The 25,162-nt window shown below is 37.3% G+C and overlaps 1 protein-coding gene across 1 annotated transcript in view; it reads left to right on the top strand.

Annotated features, from left to right (window-relative positions):
- LOC123671426 (neural cell adhesion molecule 2) overlaps positions 1-25,162 on the top strand; it is a 412,137-nt gene that overhangs the window by 207,026 nt on the left and 179,949 nt on the right. Inside the window, exon 3 of the mRNA XM_045605279.1 lies at positions 7,449-7,581. Within this exon, the coding sequence (XP_045461235.1) occupies positions 7,449-7,581 (133 nt within the window). The remainder of the gene's footprint in view (positions 1-7,448; positions 7,582-25,162) is intronic.

Here is a 25,162-nt window from a genome sequence, read left to right as displayed (position 1 = left end):
GATCTCTGTTGAACTAGGAGTGCCGGAACACCATAAAACAACTGGCCAGAGGCAATAAAGTGACTCTGCTATGGGTACCAGGGCACTATCGTGTTGAAGGAATCGAAAAAGCCGATAAACTTGCAAAAAATGCATCAAGATCAAAACCTGCTGGACCTGAGCCTTTCTGTAGGCTAGAAAAGACTGATATTAGCCAGCGGTCTAGCAATGGGAGTTGAATAACAGAATAACCCACTAGAAAAACATTCCTGAACTTACTCAGGCCAAGAAATTCGTGATGATTTCACCTACCTACGCCAGTAAGCTCTTGAACGAGCCGAGCTCCGGGTGATGATGAGGCTGCTGACGAGCACTGTCGGTACAAATATAATCTATACCGTATGGGAAATTTAGCAGAAACAGCTGAACACATGGTAAGCAAGTGTCCAGAGCTGGCTGGCCTAAAAACCATTCATATGGGGTAGCCGGTCCTGGATAGCCGAGAGGTAACGGCCATGTCCCCTATGGAGGATGTCAGATTTATCAACGCCATTGACGACCTCCTTCGGTTTCCATGAATGAGTAGGATAGAGAACAAAAGTCCACATGGTCGCAGTACCCGGAAGGCTTACCGAGCCACAAAGACCCCAGTTCAAATAATAATAATAATAATACATTTTTCATTTCCGGAAGGTCTTTCAATTTTCCTGGCTGGCTATTTATGTCAAGGGGAGTAGATACTTTCGTTTCTTAGATTCGTGAGTTCTCTGTTGAAAATACTAGAAATTTGACCCTACGCATTATTTTGTGTTATGTTTGATTCGAATTTGTTCAGACCTCAAAATTTGTCAGAAGTGTAACTTAAAAGCTGAAAAGATTTTGATTGAATGAATTTTTTCAATGTTCATCATTTTATATATACTGCGAAAACTCATGAGCTCCTCAGACACACTCATAAATATTAAAAGCAACCGACATAAAAAACAAATTAAATCAAAATAAAAATTATGTGACTCTTTCCTCAAAAACTCAATTCAATCAATTAACAGTTTCAGAACTTCTGAACTTATCTAACTTTAGGTCCCTAAAAAAAACGAAATAATATGATTACAACTAAACTTGAAATAGTTATTGAAATTTTGAAATTTGTCGAGGTTTCCACCTTAGTTGATAATTAAAGGGTATATGTAAACACACCGTTGCTTGCATTTATTGGCAAATTCCCATTCATTACCTCTAATTCGAATGAAAATAGTTCAGACCCATAACTTCCATCATTTCATCATTTCAACGGTTCCCATTGAACTGGACATTTTGAGACAGATTATTACATAAGGTCCTCTTACCAAGACAGAAAGGACACTCCCAACTCTAGGTAGGGATGAAAGTGGCATCAATCCTCAATTAAAACTTAACATCCAATCTGAGGTACATGAAAAGCATTCTCATAATACCTCCGAAGAGTTCAAAGTAGTATTTCAGCAAGGGGAGCCCTACGTAATTGAAAACGAACCTGAATTTCACGAACTTTGACACAGCAGCATGTAGTACATTGATGTGGCTGTCGATCTTTTGTCTCCAGATCTCAATTAACTTCACCTAAATACCTCACAAGTTCGAGCAATTATGGGAGAGTATGCTCGTTTGAGTTTCAGATTTTTAGCTTTGATCTTTTAGACAACCAGACTTCGTTCCATATTTCTGCGATGGAATTTATTGTTCTAATGTGGTAACAAAATTATGGTCCCTGAAACATGATCAATAAATAAGAGCAGGAGCCATAGACCTGTCATCGAATTCAGCGTATTGTGCAGTGTTATGCAGTTTGAACTGCCGGAAATGGACTTTTACACACAAAAATTTACATGGAAGGTAATAACTGTTTTGAGAATTCTGAGATGAATGAAAAAATCAAAGCAAAATTAATCTAATTTGCCATTAATCACGAGGCCATGACAAAGTTATGATACAAGCACATTTATTCCTAGTGAGAGCCACGAAGAAAATATCGTTGTACCATTCCTCCAAAATATTTAACCCTTGCTATGGAGGCCATCTTCAAATTGCTACAGTGGGAAATAGAAAAAATAAACATCGATGAATCTCACCTAAATCATCTCCTATTTGAAGCTGATACCGTCCTGTTTAGCAGCAAAAATTATCTGTTGAATGAGGATTCACGGCTTGACTTGATATTCAAGATACTTGACTTGTGCTTGACTTGAAACCAACTCAAGTTCAAGTCAAGTAATAGTTTTTCAATGTCAAGTCAAGTTTCGATTAATGAATACCTGTCTTGACGTTGACTATTCGACTTGAACTTGAGTAGATTTCAAGTCAAGCCCAAGTTAATTAGCTTGAATATCAATTCAAGTAGTTTGATCGTCAAGTCAAGCCGTGAATCCCTAATGTGGAATGGATCAGCCGATGCTGCAGAAAAGTTTGGCTTAGAAATGAATATTTTGAAAACCCAGATGATTAATCATACTAAAGAAGACATTTACTAACAGACTATTGAGCTGTAAAAAGTAGCAGAATATATTTATATTGGACAAACAATAACTAAAAACAGTCATACAGTGGAGACGAATGAAACTAACATGAAAGGCTTTTGAAAAAACGAGATCCATTTAATTTGTAGCAGTCCTATATCCAGGAGTGGAAAAACAATGACTAAAGAAGAAGAAGAAACCCAACGAACATAAATTGTGTACAGTTGATATCATGCAGAATATCGAAACGGAATCAGAACAGTTCGTATGTGAATTAATTGATTAGTGGTAAATGTTAATGAAACCTTTTCCGTTTGCAACAGCTACTCTTGAAATAATAGGCATTCAGCATTGAAAGACGTGACTCTTGATGTGATACAACTGAATCGTGCAGATCAATTGAGTAATCGAAACTCGATATTTAGTGAAGCAGTCTTAGAGTCATGTTGAAAAGTAAAAAAGTAGGAGGGCATTGACGTGAAGACAGGAGACTATGAAGATTATAGGACAGTACCTGGGTCAGACATTTTTCTCGATCCATGAAAAAAGGACACTATATTCTTATGCAATTGCTCATTCACCGTTTCTTTTTTGAATTCATCCAATAGAATAACTGAGGAAACATAAATTTATGATTTTCCAATAATGAAATCAACATAGAAAGTAATGTATCATTAATTTCAATCAGGCTAGCCCCAACATCTAAATGATCGAATGATATAGAAAAATTGTGAGGTGTGTATTATCAACTCGAATATCATTTACAGAACCATCAAAGCAAAGCTGTATTCCGGAAACTTTTCATTATTAATAAAGTCTCACATCAGGAATGTTAGAATAACACATCGGTATACAAAATAGGAGCTTCCACACAATTATGGCATTTCTTTATGTGGAGGCCATTAGCGTTTGTGGGAAACGTGATGTACATAGTTCTACACTGTTTGTATTGTGTTGCATAGAGTTGCCACAAAATCCATTATTTTCTGAAGGAAATCTGATATATGCTTTGTGCGGTAATGAAGTATCAGAATTATATATTCTCGTTGTTTACTATAGTTTGCTGTGTGCCAAAATATATCAGTATTTCGGTTAAGAGAATGCAAGATTGATATTTCTTTTGAGAGGAGGAACTTTCAATTATTGAATTTGTACGGTAATCATCGCCAGCTTTAGTTCCAAATTCACTAATTTTTTATTATGAATTTGACATTGCTGAAGAATCTCATTAGGTAGTTCTTCATTAGTACCTACTGCAGATGAAATCCTATCGCACAAAAGATTCACATTTTGATTGAATTATTATCTGAATCATCATCATCCATGATATTGCATATCTTCAGAAATGTAACGTCATCAGAAACTCGGATTTTGTATTAGTTAATATTAGAGGTTTTCAGAATCTGCTATTGTCTATCTTGCAACTCTGTTGCACTGACTCTACTATAATTGGACCATTCAAGATGATAGAAAATCATATTTGAAACTTTGAAACAGAGTTAACCAACCAGTCATCAACTCTCTGGATATACTTTATCAAATAAAAGAGAACAGAGGATTTGTTTTCCATCCGTACTCAGACAGTGAATGGTTGTCCTCTCCTGGGGCTATTCCTGAATTCCAAACGAACCGAACTGACCAACGCTACTTCAACACCATTGCCGTCCATCCAGTGGCGGCTACTAGTGGTTATGGGTATCGAGGTTATTACGTCTTGATGTTTTTTTTTTCTCTGGGAATTACACATCGTGAAAACATAATATTATAGAACTTTCATACAGAATTAAAAGCTTAATATTTCAGTAAACTAGATCTGTCCGAGTTAATATTTGGTGTGTTGATATAGAAAAACAAATCAAAGCATAACTATAGAAAATTCAAGGAAATTATCGAAGAAGAACGAAGACATCATTGAGGGAAACTGGGGAGCTTTTGAGAAGTTGTTCATCAATGTGTCAATTGTCCATTGGAGACCATGAGGATAGAAGTGTATATTTCAGGGATCACTGTTTTGCAATACTGATCATTTCATCAGCGTTCCAGGTGTAAAACCAAGGTACCATCTGGAGGTTAACGCAGTCTTAGAGCTTTGTTGATGAATTTTTTCTTGATGGAAAAATCCTGTTTGATATTCTAACAGCACCAGATCGTAGTGAATGATATACTTTGGAAGGATGATATTCTTGTTGAAGTATGTGACGAAGAAGTTCATCTAGAATTAGTAATGTGCTATCTCTTCGAAGGTAGGATGGGATCATGAGATGAAGTACTGATCCAGTTCTAAATCAATGCAACGCTTTATGTGCGGCTCTAATCCAGTTCGTCTAGCTTGTCCTCAAACCGAGGCAAATCTTGTTGTCAACGCAGACACCTTGCCTTATTGTCACTATGCCCATAATTACGACACTATTATTATTATTTGAACTGGGGTCGTTTTGGTTCGGTAAGCCTTCCGGGAACTGCGACCATGCAGACCTTTTGTTCTCTCCCTACTCATTCATCGAAACCCAGAGATGTCGTCAATGACGTTAATAAAACTGAAAACCTTCTTAGGGGCCTTAGCCGTTACCTCTCTGGTATCCAGGATGGGCTTACCCATGTGAATGATTCTTAGGCCAGCCAGCTCCGGACACTTTCATACCAAGTGTTCGGCTGTTTCTGCTTTCGATCCACAGAGCCTGCAAATCTTGTCTGCTGACTTTCCCATATGGTACAAATTTTGACAGTGCACTGTCAGCAGTCCCACCATCACCCGAAGCTCGGCTCGCGACAGTTTCAGGAGCTTTTTGGCGTAGGTGGGTGAAATCTTCACGAATTTCTTTGCCTGAACAAGTCTAGGAGTGTTAGTCCTGCTGTTCGTCTCCCATAGCTGGACCGCAGCTTCATATTGGTCTTTTCCTATCCCACAGAAAGGCTCAGGTCCAGCAGATGTTAACCTTGTTGCACTTTTCGCAAGTTCATCAGCTCTTTCATTTCCTTCAACCCCACAGTGCCTTGGTACCCATAGTAGAGTAATTGGGACACTTAGTCTTTTACCAAGTTTTTTGGTGCCTTACATTGATGCAGAGGGACTGCTCCAGAGCAGTTTTGACGATGTTTCGTTGCATATCTAGCTCACATTGAGGTAAAAATAATATATCTCAATAGTAACAACCAAAGATTGAAGTTTATCCCATAATATTGTGATGACGGTATATTTATGATTGAAAAAAATGACGAAAACCTAAAAAGTACACTCCTTTCACAATGAAGAAGAATATCAATCATTTGGCAATTCTCTTCAACACTACATGAACGAAATTTTCAATAGGGACATTTCGATACTTTGTATTCTTGAACCTTGATCCGTAGCAATGAGATCAAGTGTACCCTTCCCTCCAGAAAGTCACGTGCCGCCACTGGGACCACCCTTTGCGCATCCGGAAATAAACAAGTCGAAAGAGTAGGAAATGCAAATTCTTGACAGTAACCGTCCTAGACCCGACGCGCGAATTCAATAAAGGCAACCCACAAATAAAAAAGGGCCCAGATATTCGAGGACGTAACGTGAAACGTGCACCCCTTTCCCCCCCATGTTGTAAAAATGCGCAATTTCGCGGTCTCTGGTCCTCGCCGATGTCCCTGTGGCCATTCCGTGTTCTTTTTTCTATGCGCTTTTGGTGACGTTCTCCCCCTCCCTTCGTTTTTACGGCTTATCACATTTGGCATTCTCGCCATTCGGTTCGGAAGGAGGGGGGGAAGTTCGGTGATAGATTGAGTTGCTTTGTTTTGACGAAATTCTATGATCACGCTCCGATATTATTCTGTGGTTCGAGGCCTCTGAAGAAGTGTTGAGCTCTTTACCAATTCCTTGCTTTCTTTTATGAAAATAGCCCTTTATTTCCAAATTGAATTCAAGTAAATGTAGCTTAGATTAGCTAGGAAATAACCTTTCTCTAATTCTGTGGTTATTCCGTTCATTCTTCCACATCTTGTAGAACAAAATCGTGCGAGAATATATCAGAAACGCACTGTTTTTATGGTTATATTTTATTATTCTATGTTGGCACTCCGAACTTTCCGCAACGGCTTTATCTGTCAATTCATCAATCTGCCTTAAAGAAATCAGTTCTGCCAACCAACATTTTTCAATGCAAAAATCACTAAATGATACTTATGGAAACATTTCATTAATTTCAATGAAAATGCAATGAATTAGAGAAAATAATGTATAATACTCGTACAGAAGGCTCATTCTACCACTCGTTCATTCCAAAACTCGCCACTTCGTGGCTCGTTTTTGAATTTTGAACTCGTGGAAGAATATCAATGCCTTCTGCACTTGTATTATAAATAACTATTCTACACTGCAATGATTAAGTCTTTTTTGAGCGATCGTTCACTGCACTTCCTCTGCAAATCTTCGTCTCTGGTAACACGGCTAGACCGAATAATTTCGAGCTCGTCTACTTGTATCCCCATACCCTCAAGGCGATGTTAGAATCGTTATTTATAATACAAGTGCAGAAGGCATTTCTATTCTTCCACGAGTTCAAAATTCGAGTTTTCGAATGAACGAGTGGTAGAATGAGCCGTCTGTACGAGTATTATACATTATTTTCTCTAATTCGTTGCATTTTTATTGAAATTGATGAATTATTTCCATAAATATCATTTAGTAATTTTTGCATTGGAAAATGTTGGTTGGCAGATCTGATTCATTTAAGGCCAATTGATGAATTCACAGATAAAGCCGTGGCAGAAAGTTAGGAGTACCAACATCTAATAATGAAATATAACCATGAAAACTGTGCGTTTCTGATATATTCTCGCACGATTTTGTTCTACAAGATGTGGAAGAATGAACGGAATAACCACAGAATTAGAGAAAGGGTATTTTTCAGTAGACCGCATTGTCCTCTCTTCATTAAAGTTATGCGATTTGATATCTGTGCATTTTGTAGTAAGTTGTATGCTCATAATATATTTTCCTTTCAGCTGGAGTCACGGAGCACAAACAGGCAGTTGAAGGAAAAAGCATAGAATTAGACTGTGACGTGAATCCACCTGGCCATGACAAGGTCTACATGGTGTTCTGGTTCGTCCAAGGATCAGGTTTTCCGATATACAGGTGAGAATTTTCATGTACAGTTCATTCAGGAATTATTGACATCGAAGTAGGCCATGAACGTCTAGTCGCGGCTTTATTTCTGGTTACAAAAATATCACTAAAAATTGCTATGGTTCATCATAGAAATAACCAGTTTAAATTTTTTCATCATTTTTGTATCCAAAAGATCCTGAATTTTCGAAATTACGATTATTACGAAGGGACGCATACAGTCATGATTTCATAAATTGAAATTCAGATTATATAACGTAAAAATATAGTGAAATGCTATCTCATTTCAAGGAAAACCAATGAAAAGATATATATTCATTTAAGAGTCGCCCATGAAAGATCCCATTGAAGATCACTAAAATATGCATATTCCTTTTCACCAAAGGCTCTTCAAAAATTTTTGCATTACTGATGGACACTGGATACCAACCTGCTTGCAAAATTGTTATCAAATAACTCTTATGGATCATTTTAACTGTGGTGTCTAAACTGGTGAAGAAAACAGAAAAAACTGGTTGATGAATTTAAATAGTGTAGCTTAGTGAATGGAAAAGCCATATCATAATAAGACAGAAATAAAATTCAAAGAATCCATTTAGTATATGAAAAATTTTGACATCACAGTTGTACTGTAACTTTCAAAATTGAAACCAATTTATCAGCCGATGTGTAAATTACTTTCTGAAGTCACTATTTATTGAAACTGTTCATGACATGAATGATTGATTTATACTAGTTTCTATTAAATTACATAAATTATTTTGCCCATAACAGCTTTAACTCACTCACTAAAAGCATTTTTGCATGAAATTATTTTTAATTTGTGAATTTTAAAATTTTATTGCATTCTATTATTATCTTCAAGTGGGTAAGAGGTGAAGAAATTCTTGAAGTTACTCTTCTGAATATATTTTTTGATTAAATACTCAGTAAAAATTCTATAAAGCAATTGGAATTTATTAGATTTTTGGATTAGTCTTTGAAGAACAAAAAACAGATATAACAATACTTAATTTCAATATAGAATATAAATAAACTATAGATGCAATGCCAAGACTTTGTTTAGCAATTCAATTATAAAATAATTCTCTCTCCATAGATTTATATAATCCTCATGATCACCACTGTTAAAACAAAACATCCAGGTAAAAATACAAATATCCAGCATTCAAAATAGTGCTTCTTCTACTTTTTCCCTTGAATATACTTGAAAAACATTTTGTTTTTTCTCTAGAGTCCACTGTTGAATAATGCTGGCATTTTTCACATTTTGTTGCAAATATTCTCTGTATTCACCATAAAATCGTACTCAACTTATTATATTTTTCGGTTTATCAATAAGAATTTTCCTTTTATTAACTGTTTTGAACTTGTAACCAATTAAGTTTATGTAATGTTTTCTTTGATTGATTAAAATCCAGATGCTTTTTGGTCAAATTTCATCCCGGCTGATATATTGGTTGCTTTTGGCTCGGCTTATGGTAACAATCAAATCATTCAATGATTCTTTGAAGGTGAAATCGTATTGCACAGGTTTTCTTCCACTTATAATCCAGGTTGTAATGACTTGCCATCTTCTTTTTTCAAACAGTACTGTGGGAAATACTCAAATAAACTAATCAATGTGTGTTTGAAATTGATACAACTTTCAAGTTTCAAAATTTCTTCGATCAAAACCAATAACACAAACAAACTGAAATCTAACCTCCTGTCAATGACATTTCCAATGCCAACCCGAAATCTGCAATTCAAAATGTTACTGAATGAGCCAGTACCAACTTAATTTCGATTTTCCAAAGCCACCCGGGATGTCAATAATTCCTGAATGGACGTATTTGAATATCAGCTATATCCATGCTATTCTATGGTTCTGCGGGGACATTATGTATTCATAAAATTACCTACTAACGAACCGGTGACTTGTGAATAAGAACAGATTTCCCTACTACTCAAGCTAAGCAGCAACGAACATCGACCGGTGTTGCAAAATGCTTAAAGTATATTCCCTACATACCAAATCATTTAATAAATCCAAAGATAACCAGTAAAATCCATACTCTTCTTATTAATTCGACTTTATTGGTCAATATAGTGACCTTCAAAAGTTACACATGTACTTCAACGCACTATAGCTTCAGAAAACTTTTTCTGTAGAAATATTCGTGTTTTTTTTGGAATAGGCTTCAATCTCAGAGAAAATTTCTTCATAAAAGCCAAAGTTTTTTTTCTGAAGTGTTCTTTTCAGGCCAACAAATAGCCTGGGAACAATATTTGGAAAATGAGCTGGGTGATCAAGTAGTTGGAGGCGCAATTCATTCAATTTGACCAAGGTTCTCATCGATTCGTGACAAGGAGCCTTGTCTTTGTTGGAAAGAATTTTTTTTTGCATTTTAAGACGTTTTTCTAAATTTCTTCACTCAGTAGATCAAATGATGTTGAGTTTTTAATGTAAGTGATATTCACTGTTGATGGTTTTACTTTTGTCAAGATAGGCAGTAAACAATATACCACATAAAGGGTGTTTTTTTTTCGAGGTATCTAACTTTAAGTTGGCATTACTGTTCAAGATGCCGACCGATTTTACAGCTGTCAAGTGATTTATTCTCAGTTTGGTTTGGCAATTCATCATGAATAGACTCACGCCTGAACAACGCTTGCAAATAGTGCAATTTCATTTCGAAACTAATGTGCCGTTGTTCCTGATTTTCATGAGCGAATTTTGTTTAGCGATGAAGCGCACTTCTGGTTGAATGGCTACGTCAACAAACAAAATTGCCGCATTTGGAGTGAAGCTAATCCTCAAGTGTATGTCGAAACACCGTTACATCCAGAAAAACTGACTGTTTGGTGCGCTTTATGGGCTGGTGGAATCATTGGTCCGTTCTTCTTCAAAAACGATGATGGCCAGAACGTTACAGTCAATGGTGATCGATATAGAGCCATGATTACTAACTTTTTCATTCCCGAATTGAACAACCATGATGTTCAGGAGCTGTGGTTCCCACAAGACGGCGCAACATGTCACACAGCTCGTGCCACAATCGATTTATTGAAAGACTAATTTCACGTTTTGGACCTGTGAATTGGCCTCCTAGATCTTGTGATTTAACACCGCTAGACTACTTTCTGTGGGGCTATGTAAAGTCATTGGTCTATGCGGATAAGCCACAAACCCTTGACCATTTGAAAGACAACATTCGCCGTGTTATTGCCGATATACGGCCACAAATGTTGAAAAAAGTCATCGAAAATTAGACGTCCAGATTGGACTACATCCGAGCCAGCCGTGGCGTTCATATGCCAAAAGTCTTATTTGAAATGTAATGCCACAAGATTATCTTGCGGATAAATGAAGTTTATGTCAATCAAATAATTCATCGTTGTTTTATTGCAATTAATAGTTCTATAGCTCTAAAAAAAACACCCTTTACATCTTACAATACGGATTCCATATCCTTGCTAACTGATATTTGAGATGTTGGTCGCTGTGGACGGCTTTAGCCGATTATCTACCACTCAATCGATACTCTCTTCGACTCAGGAGTCTAGTGACGAATCACTATTGCATCCACTGTCACATATCGATACAAAAAACCCTATTCATAATAGACCATATGCGTTATTGCTTTGGATCAGAGGTGAGGAAGCGCAGCGCCTATTTCGACCAAAGCTTCCTCATAGATAAATATTCACGCGAAATAGTCGATACACTACCTCCTGATATCTTCAACTCAACATCTATCACAGACAACTTCAATTTACAAACGATCCAAGCCATACCTCAAACTTTTTATATATTTTCTGCAATTACTCATACTCACGGAAATATTCAGCTGTACTGTTTCTTCTGGGCCAGCCTGTATGTTAATTTCGTCCTATACTATCTTCTGTACCGATCATCCAATATCAGAAATAAAATCCATACAATCAAAAAACCATGAATTGGTTTCCACAAAGCCTCCCTAATGAAACTGTACTCAATGCATATTTCTAAATTACCGAACACATTAAAATATCATCATCAATCCATTTCTATGGTGTTATTGTAATTCATAACAACGCGTATACGAATGTATTCAATATTTTAAACAGTGTAAAAGTGCCGTGACACCAGTAAATAATGTGCCTCAATTACCCTCTATCGTTATCACAATATTTCATTCTGTATTTACATAATCACTCATTATTTGCTCTGTTCATATGAGACACCGTTGATTAAAGTCGAAAAGACACCTGTGGCACTGCATTACGTTAATTTCATAGCCGTTTTCCACAACTGTTTCTGTCGTTTATTGTGACAAATTGCCCTTGTGAAAAGTTCATGACTTATTTTGGGCTTGAGTTATTATGTGACTTGGATCGGGAGCCTGCTAAGTTAATTTCTTAAGGCTGTTTCGTTTTATATGACGTCGTATATGAGTTTTATTCGATGCTGGCAGTTTACCAGCAGCTTCTGTTGGTAATGCAATCTCTCTTTCTCTTTAATGTTAATTAAGGTTATTTGTTATATGATGAATTCGGTCCATATTTGATGAAATCGGTCACTCCGAAATTGAAGGAACTGAAAAGGCACTTGTCAGAAAAGAAGCACAAGCTCCTTTCATTGGCCCAGAACCTTTATGTGGTATAGGTAAAGGTGCCTATAAAAATTGTTTCAGGAGAAGAAAAAACCGAAAGAGAAACACCCTGGTGGAATCTTCATGGATTGGATGATTTCAAAAAGTTTCTTCGCAAATTCGATACTGCAAGATCCTAGAAGTATCTGGATCTAAGCAAGAATATGCTACACCTCCTCATTGGATTCCTTGAAGGGTATTGCTGCCTCAGGTAGAACCTCATGAGAATGAGTCTAGCAGAAAACGACGAGTGCAGATTCTGCGAGGAGGAAAAAAACTCTACATCACAAGGTGACTGACGGAATGTCTCGCCAACGCTAGTTATCGCAAAAAATGTTTTGGACAAGAGACTTATAGAAATAAGGAAGTAACATCCTTGAAGCCATCCCTAAATCTAAATCTAATACAATCGATGAAAATTCATTATAACCTAAAAAAAGTATCTTCACAACAGTTCGGAGAAAGTAAAACGTACCTCAATGTACTCGCAGAAAGAAACCAGCTCATCCTTATTTGGGTGCCTGACCACTCTGGGATACCCGACAATGAAACACCAGACCGACTAGCCAGGAAAGGAGGGTCAACCCCCTTCACCAGTCCAGAGCTATTTTGTCGCTTCTCAGCCAGTCATCAAGCGATGACAATTGGAGAATGGGAACGAAAGAGGAAGCTTGCGTTCTGACGGACGATTATTGGTCAACGATAGGCCAAATCATTTCTCTCCCTCTCGATGAACTGGTTTGAAAAATTATCTCACTCAATAGGGAGGAGCTGAGGTAACCGACAGAAGCACTCACGGGACATTGTCCCATGAGGTATCATCTGAAAAACATGGGTGAAGCGTCTGAGGACAGATGTCGCTTCTGTCAAGAAGCCACTCAGCCAAACACTTGCTATGCGAATGTGAAGCTGCTCACCGGAAGAGTCTGCAACACCTTGTCTCTTGGTTTTTGAAGCCAGTTACAAATAATGGATGTGGCCCTCAAAAAAGTGGCAAAGGTTGCAACGATTTTGCATGCATCAATTCATGTTGCGCTACTGGAATTTTCAAAGACGCGGTGGTTTGTGGATTCGTCGTGTGTGGTTGGTCGCCGATGAAGCGCCAACGGAAGCCAAAACACCCCTAGCAATCAGTCTTAGAGTTTCATGGGCAATTGTAACGTTACAAGGTCATTGAGACACTATTGCCTGACAGGTAAACAGCGCAAGGATGCACAATAGATCTTTGTGTGAAGGTGCTTGCAAGGTCAAATGATCTTCCGCTCTTTCTCTGGAATAGATTAAATTAGAATCTAATCTACAGGATGAGTCTTTTTTTATTTGAATGACTGATAATATTTGGTATACCTTTTCTCATATTCAATTTGACTCTAAACATATTCCTCAGCAAGCCGAACAAAACGATGTGAACCTCCCCAACTAAAACATAACCAACAAACCCATTCAACAACTCGCCAACTCATGCAGTCTTAATCGAATCAGGCTACCTAATTAGAATGTCGACCTCGGAGATATTCACGCCAGAACCTACAAGACGGGAAAGCCGGAAAATTACCGTTTTATTTATATCCATTATTCCTCCTCGGTGGAAAACGGGCCCAAACTTTTCCCGGAATGACTTCCGACCTGTTTTTTGTTTATCGCGACTGCCGCTGAAGTTGAGAAAGTTATTAGCGGCGTCGAAGCCCACTGCAACTTCAATTATTAAGGGACAATTCTGCTTTAGCTTAAAAATTAAGGCGGCGTCTCAGGAATTGAATTCTTCGGTGTTGTCAGAATGGGACGATCAGTCTATTCTTCTTCGTTTAGTTCTATGCTTCTCGGAAAACTTATTGGAAATTAATTGGTGTTTGTTGTATTGTGGTTCACATAATTATAGAGCCAGAATTACGTCAGAGCATAGATGCTGAAAGTTTATATATGCAATGTCTTCATTGGAGTGAAGTAGAAATGGCTACAACAAATTTAGATCATCATGGCTTTGGTAGATTCTGGTTGATAAAATGAAGACTTAATTAGGTTAAGGCCAGTTGCACCATTTGCCTTAACATTGATTGAAAATGTAAACATTGATTACTCTCTGATTTCTTAAGAAAAATCAGAAAATAATCGATATTTACATTTTAAACAATGTTTAGCCAAATGGTGCAACTGGCCATTAGAATCCATGTGAAAGCTGAAATTTATATATTGTAGATTGTTCATTGACTATCTGGACGAAGGCAAACCATCAAAAGTGAATATTACTTAATGTTATTGAATCAATTTAATGCAGAAATTCAAAAAAAGCGCCCTCAAATACTGAAAATCACTCTTTCTCAAAGACAATGTTCCTGGCCATAAATCGATGAGAACTATGGTCAAATTGAACGAATTGCTTCCAACTGCTGGAACACCGAGCTTACGGTCCACATATGGCCTCAATATGGATTTTTGAAAACCTCAAAATGATGCTGCAAGAAAAGAAATTTCGATTTAAGAAAGTTATTGCCAAAGCTCAAGCCTATTTTGAAAACAAAGACGGATCTTTTCTAGAGAAACTACTATGTTGACGAATAATATAAAATTTGTTGAACAAATTCATAGGTCAAGCCCAGGACTTATTAAGTGATATTTTAGTGAATACTGATCGCAGTGTTGCGCTTCATTTGTTGTTCGTTCAAAATGAATGAAAACCGGTTACTTGCATTGCTGAAACACTGTTATTTTTCAAAGAAAAATAATTGTACAATAAGAGCAAACGACAACAACAAAAATGATAGGTTAAATTTGGCTTTAATGAAGAATTGATTGCCGAGTTTGTAATCTATTCCCGAAGCAAAGACAAATCTTGCTATATATATAAAAGCTGACTATGCTGACCAATGAAGTCAAATTTTCGAATTGATTTTAACTCTTTATGCCTAGGATTTCTTGGATGAAGTGGTGGCTCCTCATTAAAATGAAAATCGGAATTAACATAACCTATTTATGAATTAAAACTCACTCCTCATCCATTAGTACAACCACAAGCAATTTATCTATACCAACTGTGCTAAATGAAATATTTCATCACGAAATTAAAACCATTCTTTCAGTCCACAACTCCCTTAATACCCTCCTCCAATCAAGCAAGCGTGGGATCTCCACCGACCGAATTAAATGCAAATCACTACGCCACTGCTCTGCAGCAACGATGCGGCCCGGCTATGCCTCCACCTCCAAGTTTTCAAACCTCCAAACCCCCCTCGGATATATAATATTCCGGGAAATGTTCGAACCACATGCGCCAATCCTTAAAATTAATTAAGTCGTTGGCCGTAAAAAAGCCACGGTGTGTGTACTCCCTTATCGTTAATGATTGAAAACGTTGCGGAAGTTTCGTTCGCGTCGTCTGGGAAAACGACAAACCCTTAGATCTCGCCGCCGACTTGATGAATAAAACAGGTATCGAGCTGTTGTTAACCTAACGTTGGTCGTGAAACTTGGGCTGTTGGGAAATTAAGTTGAACTGATTTAATAATTCAGATGTTATGTTCCGAGTGTTTCCCGATTCGATACATAATTTCGGTCTTTATTGGGTTTCATGTTTTTTGGAGAACGAGAAGGCGAAGAAAATTCTGGGATTATTTTAAACTGAATAGTATCAGAACTTTATGCTCCGATCAGGTGCTGAAACATAAAATAAAGCATACGTATAGCCTATTGGATTGGTTGCACTAATTTAAAGTAATTTTCTGCAGTTGCGGTCAAGCATCTAAAGCGATAAATGTTCCACTAGTCCTAGCAGCTGTTCTTTGACCTCAGATGAAAACACTCTATCGAAATGAAATGACATGATCATAGTTGGCTCTAATAATTTCTGCAACTCCTAAATTGAGTAAGGTTCGTGTTCAGCTTTGATTTCTCTTTTGGGAATGAAATAACAATCATTGCTGAAGCGTTTGTCAAATGATGAAGATTTTTTTTCAAAATTCCTCATAAAACTGTAGTTTTCATCATAACTTTCAATTCTGAAAATGGTTGACCAAAAACTGTTTCCAAAGATTGTGATGACTCTGCTACTCGCGATGCCACACCAGCAACCTCAACAGATGCTGCAGATCGCTCTTCTCAGTTTTCATATCTGCTATCTTCTTTCTCATCAGCCAGATAGCCTTGATAATCTTTCCAAATCACCGTGCCTCTTTAGTGTATCAATTGGGGCTTTAGAATCTGCCAACAAGGTCACGGATGATAGTCTTTCACAATACGCTATCGAAATGTCCTAACCCAAACATTCAACAATTTTACTCGGAATCTTTCAGAAGGTATTTTTCCAATGGGCTGAAGAGTATACTTCTCATTGCCTTGCGGATGCTACGCCGAACATTCCCTCACCAAACAAGCAGCATCCAGATCTTCTTCAGCACCTACGATCTTCCATATCGGAAGAGAGAATTTTCACCATATCTAGGTTTTTGTCCCTAAATTGATGCGCTAAGCATTCCCCCTATTCGGAAATGGGTGAAAAAGTTGGAAGAGAGTGTTTCAACATAGATAAACCAAATCCTGGACGCCCAAGATTGTTGAGAACGGTATAGAACGTGAGGAAGAGAACGTGGAACGGGTAAATTGGTATGTTCGTGATGATCCCGACCTCTCCATTCAAAAGCGTGCAAATGCTTTGAATGCGTGCTATATTGTGTAGAGTGGTTTTTACGTTTCAAGAACGGTGATTTAGACATGGGAGACCAGCATGACGGAGGAAGAGAGAAAGTTTTCAAAGATGCAGAATTGAAAGCATTACTTGATCAACACTCGTGTCAAAAGTAAAATGAATTGTCAGGATCATTGAGAGTAACGCAGCATGCCATTTCAAAACGCCTGAAAGTCATGGGAATGATTCAGAAACAAGGAAATTGGGTGTCGTACGAGTTGAAGCCTAGAGATGTTGAACGGCATTTGGTTGCTCCTGAATAGCTGCTTGCAAGGCAAAGAGGACAGGGATTTTTGCATCGAATTGTGACTGGAAACGAAATAGTATGTTGTAACAAGTGAGGAAAGTCCAACTTTTTTCGCGAGTGTGAAAGTTTGTGGCACGAGCCTGAAAGGCGAGTGCCGCAAACACACGAGCGAGAAAAGGACTTTCTCCACATGTTGCATACTATACTTTCCCTACAATTGCACAAATTTCAATAATTCAAGTAATGGACTTGATTCAGATCAAAATGGCCTTCGTTGACAGTATGTGCCAATTTATCACGTTTCCATATACAAACGACTCAAAAGCCAAATTTCATTGGTCTACCAAGCGAGGTGTGGGCAAAGTGCCGTAGGGAATAATATTTCCCACAGTATGAGCAAACATAGTTTTGAAATTGAGTAAGCTGTGAAGAATACGCTACTTTCCATAGCAGTTGTAAGAAAGATATAATCATATTATACCAATTTTTAACGTAACAATCAATAATAAATTAGTAGGATCCAGACTCTGAAGTGATTAATACTTTTCTATGAACGAAAACAACAACGAGGGAATCAAACTCAATTGCTCTCCCTCTGGGGAGAAATTCTCAGGTGATCACTCTCCCTCCGCGCGTCCCTCGACTACTCCAAACTATATTACGAAGAAATTAAATACAAAAAGCCAATTTAAGTTCTGTAATAGTCTGTTTCGTTTTAATCTAATAAAACGGTGAAATTACAATACGGGATAAGCCCTGCAAATGGGATTAAAACAAGCCGTATTGGAATTAATGTTATTTTGACGGTCTGACAACGTTCCCCTAATCACTCTTGAATCGTATTGTTTGCGAGATTTTTATTGTTGCTATTTGAAAGTTGGTAATGCTGGATTACGGTCGTTGGCGTCCGGTTTGAAGTTGGATAGAGAGGAATATTTGAACGAAATAGTCGAAATATAATATAAATTTATCGGTTTATCAAAAAAACACTTCATCACTCTGAAAACTTGACAGGTTACATTTTGGAATGTACCAAATTCAAGAATTCATAAAAGCAATTGAAGTTAAGAGCTACTGCGCTAATATTGTCCTAGTTTAGTCGGATCTTTAGTCAGTGAAATACAAAGTTTCTGTTTTTTGAAATCCTTTCTGAGTGTCTAGCTGAAATTGTTATCATAATACTAAATATAAATGTACCTGCATTAGTTCAATAATGGTCTTTCGTGGTACTTTTGCATACAACTTTATCATTCTTAGGGTTCTCAAAAAGATACAATAAAGAATATCTTTCCCCTACCATAATTGGTGTGCAGGCACCATGATACCATTGCGCAGGCATACAACTTAGAGAATAAGAAAAGGAAGAAAAAATTCACGGTGTGGAATATGATTCAATGTTTGTCCCCCAAGTATAAAACTGGGAAGAGGAGAGTTCAGTAAAGTAAGTTACGAGGTGATGACCAGTTGAGTTAGTAGAGTGTTCAAGGATGTTTTCAAGTGCTGTACCACAATAAAGTTCTCGTCGTGAACGGTGTCGACGAACATTTTGTGCTTGCGTATAATGAAGATTTGGTTTGTTCATTTTATTTCAAGTTCTATTGGTAGTCGCAGAAATATTGACTTCGAAAATATCAGTAGGTTATACTATATTACGGTAACTTAGGCTATTAATTACTCAATATGATTTAGATTATCAACTTCCCAACTACCACAGAATAAATTCTCACTACCCCATCATGTACATCCCGACAAAACGTTTTCCGCGAAACGAGAAAAAATTAAACACCACACCAAATTACTATTCCCAACGTATGAACCGGACCAATCTACTACGCCACCTGTAAAAAAAATAACGTTCTGAACGAGACTCACGCTGTTTACAAATTAACAAATTTTATAACCCTTGCGGTTCATCTCACGTCTCGAGCGCCCCCTACCCCCGTCCATCTGAAACCTAAGGGTAGGTACAATCTGTACAGGCCGGGAATTTTTCGCTTGATTAATTAATCAAGGGTTTTTATCTAAACGAGTTTGCTCGACGAGGGGCGGTCGAGATGAATGTCGCAATTCGGCCGCAACAATGGAATTTTATCAGGTCGAATTCATTTTTATCTGGCGAGAGAAGAAAACTCTGTGGGTTGTAGGCGGGGTCGGCTGCTATTTCTATGACTGATAGTTGTGTCGCGGACGCAGGGCTGGAGTTGAGGATATTCCGAAAATAGACCTTACGAATCCTGGTATGATTCAAGTTGGAAAATAATATTTTGGGGAGTGGACACAACTGTGGGAAGCATTTTTGTTGAGCAAAAAGAGGTACTGAAAATCATATATAGGATGGATTTCACACATTTATGCAGGGGACTTTTCAGAGAGAAAAGGATTTTTACTGTATGATCGATCCACTGACATACACTATCCACAACATCGACTTAGTTTGACTGAAAAAAAAATCCATCTTATATGTGTACCTATACAAATATTGAATGAACTACCAAATATTTCCAAATTGCTAGAAAATCAGAATCTATTCAAGACAAAATCAGAAAAATTGCTCTAGATCTGGAACCGCAGAGTCTAAATGACTATCTGCACCATGTTTCTGAGGTGTGCTAAACGGTGTAACGATGTAAGTAAACCTCATTGCTCTATTAGGTTTTTGTATGTTTGTTTATATGAGGTAAATTCAGAAATGAATGAATATAATATTATAATATTTTTATTATTAATGATAAACAAGGCTTAAATTAGCATAGTTATAATGATCCGATTTAGGACAAATATGCGCCGTTTTGTTTCATAACCTTTTGCCATTTTGAAGGTAACATAATTTTGTCTCACCCATAAAAATCGTCGTCCCCATTGACAAAAAATTGAGTCAGTCGATTTTCACAAGCCTCTGTCGAAGCTAATTTTTCACAAGCAAAATTGTTCCCAATGGACAGGAACAGATGGTAATCACTTGATGCCAGGTCCGGAATACTAAATGGATGCATAAAAACCTCCCGCCAATCAAGCTGCCGGAGCCTCTGGCAAGTCATTATCGATGTTTGTGGCCTGGCCTTGTCCTGATGTAGCACAATTCCTCTCCTATTGGCCAAAGATGGCCAATTCTGGATGATTGCCTCCTGCAGACAGTCCAATTGTTGATAGTACAGTTCCGAGTTAACAGTTATGCCGTAGAGGAGCAGCTCACAGTAGATAATTACCAGGCAATCCCACCAAACACACAGCTGAACATTCCTGACCGTCAATCCTAGTTTGGCCACCGTTTCCGCCGGCTCATCTTGTTTCGTTCTCGACCGTTTTCGCTGGACGTTGTCGTAAGTGATCCATTCTTCATCACCAGTCATCAATGTTTGAAATTCAGTAGCGATTCGCAGATCGAAAGTAGGTCCATGAGATTTTTTTGCGTTAATCATTTGGTACCCATACATAGAGCTCCTTCTAAACACCTCCTTTCTGAACAATTGGTCTTCCAGTGCGTGGTGTATCATTGACATCGAAATTACCGGGACGGGATCATAGGAACTAAAATTGTACATGATCGGCTGTTACAGTATAAGGAATATTAACCGTCATTCTCACATTTTCAGCCAACTGGCTTGAATTTTTGCCTTCAATGAAAAAAAAAACTGTAAAATATAGCGTATTTTCTCTCTGCTAGTGTCCATCTTCGACATGCGATCAAACTAAACTGAGTCAACTAATTACAAAACTGTCAAAAAAGTTTGTAAATTACGAAATTTCATCTTTTTTACGCCATCTAATGGAAACCCAGCAGATAACTGAAACCGTCTATCGAAAAATGAATTAATTTCTATTTACTACACCTAATATTTGATTTTATGTTATTTGAGAGCTTGATCATCTTACATGTTTCTAGTTTTCGAATGTTGAATGGTCTCAAACGATTTTGTCTGTTGTTCGATCGTCTGGTTGTCGTTATTCGATAACGGTAACTCGATACTTGAAATAGTTTAGGTTCCGATGTTAAATGAACCCGACTGCGGGTTCCGTAATTACGAGTAATAATGTAGAGAAATTTATGGCTCCTATTGATTACGAACGAGTTTTATTCTGTCTTCATCATCTCAAATAAGGAAAACCGGGACAGTGCATATTCATAAGACCTCAAATATTGTTCTTTCCACAAGCATAATCACTGAAATCCCTATATTGTCATCTCCAACCACAGTTGCCCGTTCCAGTCAACTTTCATTCCAATAAGACGACATTCTTCCTGTTACGCATTTCATTCTACATTCTCAACGAATTCCTTTTCATTTTGAACGAACTTTTGTCATTTTGACCGTATGCTTCCAATTCCACCAACTTTTAATTTCCGAGCTTTTCTTTGATCATGTCTACAGTGAAATAACGTGACGTATATTCAGATATTCTGCACAGATACAACCCAGATTATGAGATGTATCTTCATTTTCTCCGAGTTTCACATCAATGTCAAGGAAATATTTTATGTTCTTCATATTTTAACTGCTACCGACTGAATATAATAATATCATACCGAACAGACAGAATTTGAAATCCTCTTCTATAATGTTGAGGGTTTTCCCTTAAGAGGTTTCATTCTGAATAGACCGCTATCTGGGCAACTGTCACTTTTGAAGCTGAAAGTGGAACGATGTAAAATTCAAGAACGTATACAAATTGTTGAAATCACTACAACAATGGTGAAAATTTCGCAGTAACAGTTCGCAAGAATAAAGAACATTTGGGTTGTTGTGAAGCACCTTATCAGCCAGCAACAGTGAAACTGGTGTGAAAATTTGAGCTGTTTAGACAAGTTACTGCCCGTTGTGTTAAGTTTTCAGGCATTAAAAATTCATCTAACACAAGAACTGAAGCTGGTCGATCACCAGCATTATCGTATCTTCGCTGATTGGGTGATCGAAATGCAAAAAATTGATCCCGATTCTCATGGAAAAAATAGTGATGAGGCCCATTTGCACTTGGGGGTTACGTTCATAAATGATTGTTAAAAAGTCTCTCCATCCTTAACCCATTGAGGGACCATACTTATTCGAAAATGAGGCTGGTGCTACTGTTACAGTGAATGGGTTGTGCTATCAAGCTATAAATAATGATTTTTTCTCCGATTGACAGCAAATATTGATTTTGCAGACACATATCAATCAGCAAAGGATTCCTTCTCCTGCCTAGGCAGCAAATTGATTATTCTCAATGGGAATAAAACATTCGACATTTTCTGAAAATCAATTTTTTTTTTTGCAACCCCCCTTATTTCTGGAGGAATAAGTACTTCTAAGTCGCTATCATTGTCCATTATATGGATATATCCAATATTTTCACAAAAAAACTGTCGGATATTTCGTTGTCAAACTATAATTATTATGGACATATACATTTCAATAGCAACCATTTCAACAATTGCGATTTCAATCAAATTTCACTCCAATTTGTCACTACAGGAAAAATAAAATTTGGAAACGTAATGATTTTTGAATACAATTTACTACATTTATCATTATAAACAATCGAAGAAAAAATTATATATTCCACTTGGCTGCAAAGAAGGTTGACTGCTTTGACTGAATTCCTATGAACTATCAGCCGCAGCAGTCAATCTACTACTTTTCTGTCTAGTAAAACAAATGACTTTTTCAATGCCGAAGTTGGAAGATATTGACGTGGATGACGACAATTATTTTCAACAAAACGATTCCAAATTACGTAAGATAAGATTCCTGTTCGTAGAGAAGAACACAATTGGTCAACTTTTCAATTTAACCTTTTTTGATTTTTCCTTTGGTTCTATATCAATACTTCACAATCATTAGCATTTTTGAATCAAACTAGAAAATCCTTTTAGGTATCATGGCGTCCACTTATAGCGTAAACTTTTGAATAAACATTCATTATATATTATAATTACTCCTGAAATTGATTCACTCTCAGTGACCACGAGTAAACATCAATCAAAAAATGCAAAAAATCAATAGAAACCCCAGAAGTATTGATAAAAAATTTAAAGCAATACGAGGTACGGTTGATCATAGATAGCAAATAGATTGCTATTCTACGTACGACTAATGGTGTCTGTGTTTATCTTCGATACAATCTTGTATCTATTCAAACACTATTGGCGCCCAAAGTGTAACATTTCCAATACGTCATATAGCCGGAATCAGAAAAAAAAACCAATTTGAAATATACAGATCCTCCATATCAAAAAACCCGAATTTAAAACAGTCAAAGTACCCACTCAGAAGGTATGAAGAGAGGCTGCACAGAAAGGGAAAGACGAAATCATCGTGATGTCCCCTCCCGCAAAATCTCCATTGTTCAACACGGTCGGTGCAGTCACAGGTAAAACGCGAAAGCATTTCCCTCAAATCTCTCATTTACCGACATAAAAAAAACCAGCAATATATCTCTCGCCTTCAAACAAACCAGGAACTCGAAGTAGTTGTGCCAAAACATAATAGAAAAGCTCTCTCTCTTGCGATGCTGCAAGGAGCCGAGAATAAATCTGCAGCTTTGCGATGCAGGGACAACGGTGAAAAAGCATATTCCAGAAAAGAAATAACCGGATACTAGCGTGTAATACACTTTGTCCTGCACTTCGTAAGCGGAAATGGAAGTTGTGAATGGGAACGGAACGCAGTATTTGATTGGGGCGGTAAAGAGGGGATTGAAAAGGATTGGGGTCTATTTGGGTGAAGGTTTCTACAAGGCGATCAAAGTTGGGAATGACGGTTTCAGTACTTAAGATCGCAATTTACAAGGTCTCATACAATAAGTGTCATAAATAAGTATAAAATACGAGGGTAATAGCATATTGTGCAACAACTGGGGAAAGTCCAACTTTTCTCGCGAGTGTGGAAGTTTGTGGAACGAGCTTGAAAGGCGAGTGCTGCAAACACACGAGTGAGAAAAGGACATTCTCCACATGTTGTACAATATACTTCTCCTACAACTGCTATAAAAAGTAGCGTTTTCTTCTTAGTTTACTCAATTTCAAAACTATGTATTGCTAATACTGTGGGAAATATTATTCCACACGGCACTTTGCCCACACCTCGTTTGGTAGACCAATGAAATTGGGCTTTTGAGTCGTTTCTATGGAAACGCAATAAATTAGCACATAATGTCAACGAAGGCCATTTTGATTTGAATCAAGTCTATTACTTGAATTATTGAAATTTGCAAACACACGAGCGAGAAAAAGATTTTCTCTATATGTTGCACACTATACTTCTCCACAACTGCAAAAATTTCAATAATTCAAGTAATGGACTTGATTCAAATCAAAATGGCCTTCGTTGACAGTATATGCTTATTTATTGCGTTTCCATAGAAACGACACAAAAGCCCAATTTCATTGGTCTACCATGCGAAGTGTGGTCAAAGTTCTGTGAGAAATAATATTTCCCACATTATGAGCAATACATAGTTTTGAAATTGAGTGAGCTATGAAGAATACGCTACTTTTCATAGCAGATGTAGGAAAACGTCCTTTATTTACCTAATTTCAACACACGAATCATAATTCCATCCTTCCTGTCGACTTGCCAGCACTGCATGTGGATGTCACATAATGCCTGTCAACAATTCTCACAGTCAATGATCAACCAGTGCTCCTTGTATGCACAATGTTCATTTCTACGATGACCTTGTTATTGATATCTGTACACCCAATATAATTTTATGGGACTGTTCCGAATTCAATCTGCCAGCATAGGAGAGAAAACTTCTCGTCCCTCTGCCACCTTCGTCCTTGAGCCTGCCTTTCGCCTTCTAGGAATTTTCTTACGTCCTCTCTACCTAACAGAACATTTTTCTAGGTTATATTATAAATATGCTTACAAAGTTCTAGCTTCTTGCGATTTCTCTCGAATTTTTCAAGTATTACGCCCATGCTTGAAATCATAATTGAGATAGTTTTCGTTGAATAAAGTAGTTCACACGGTCGCTTCGTCTAAATTCGAGGATCCCTTTTCAGAAAAAAATTCGATCTATTTTTGACGTATGTTGTTGGTATTTGAGATTGATACGTCGATGAGTATT

Source organism: Harmonia axyridis, chromosome 1, assembly GCF_914767665.1.
Source record: "Harmonia axyridis chromosome 1, icHarAxyr1.1, whole genome shotgun sequence".
NCBI lineage: Eukaryota > Metazoa > Arthropoda > Insecta > Coleoptera > Coccinellidae > Harmonia > Harmonia axyridis.
Note: the sequence above shows the minus strand (reverse complement) of the source record. Positions and strands in the feature narration are given on the sequence as shown.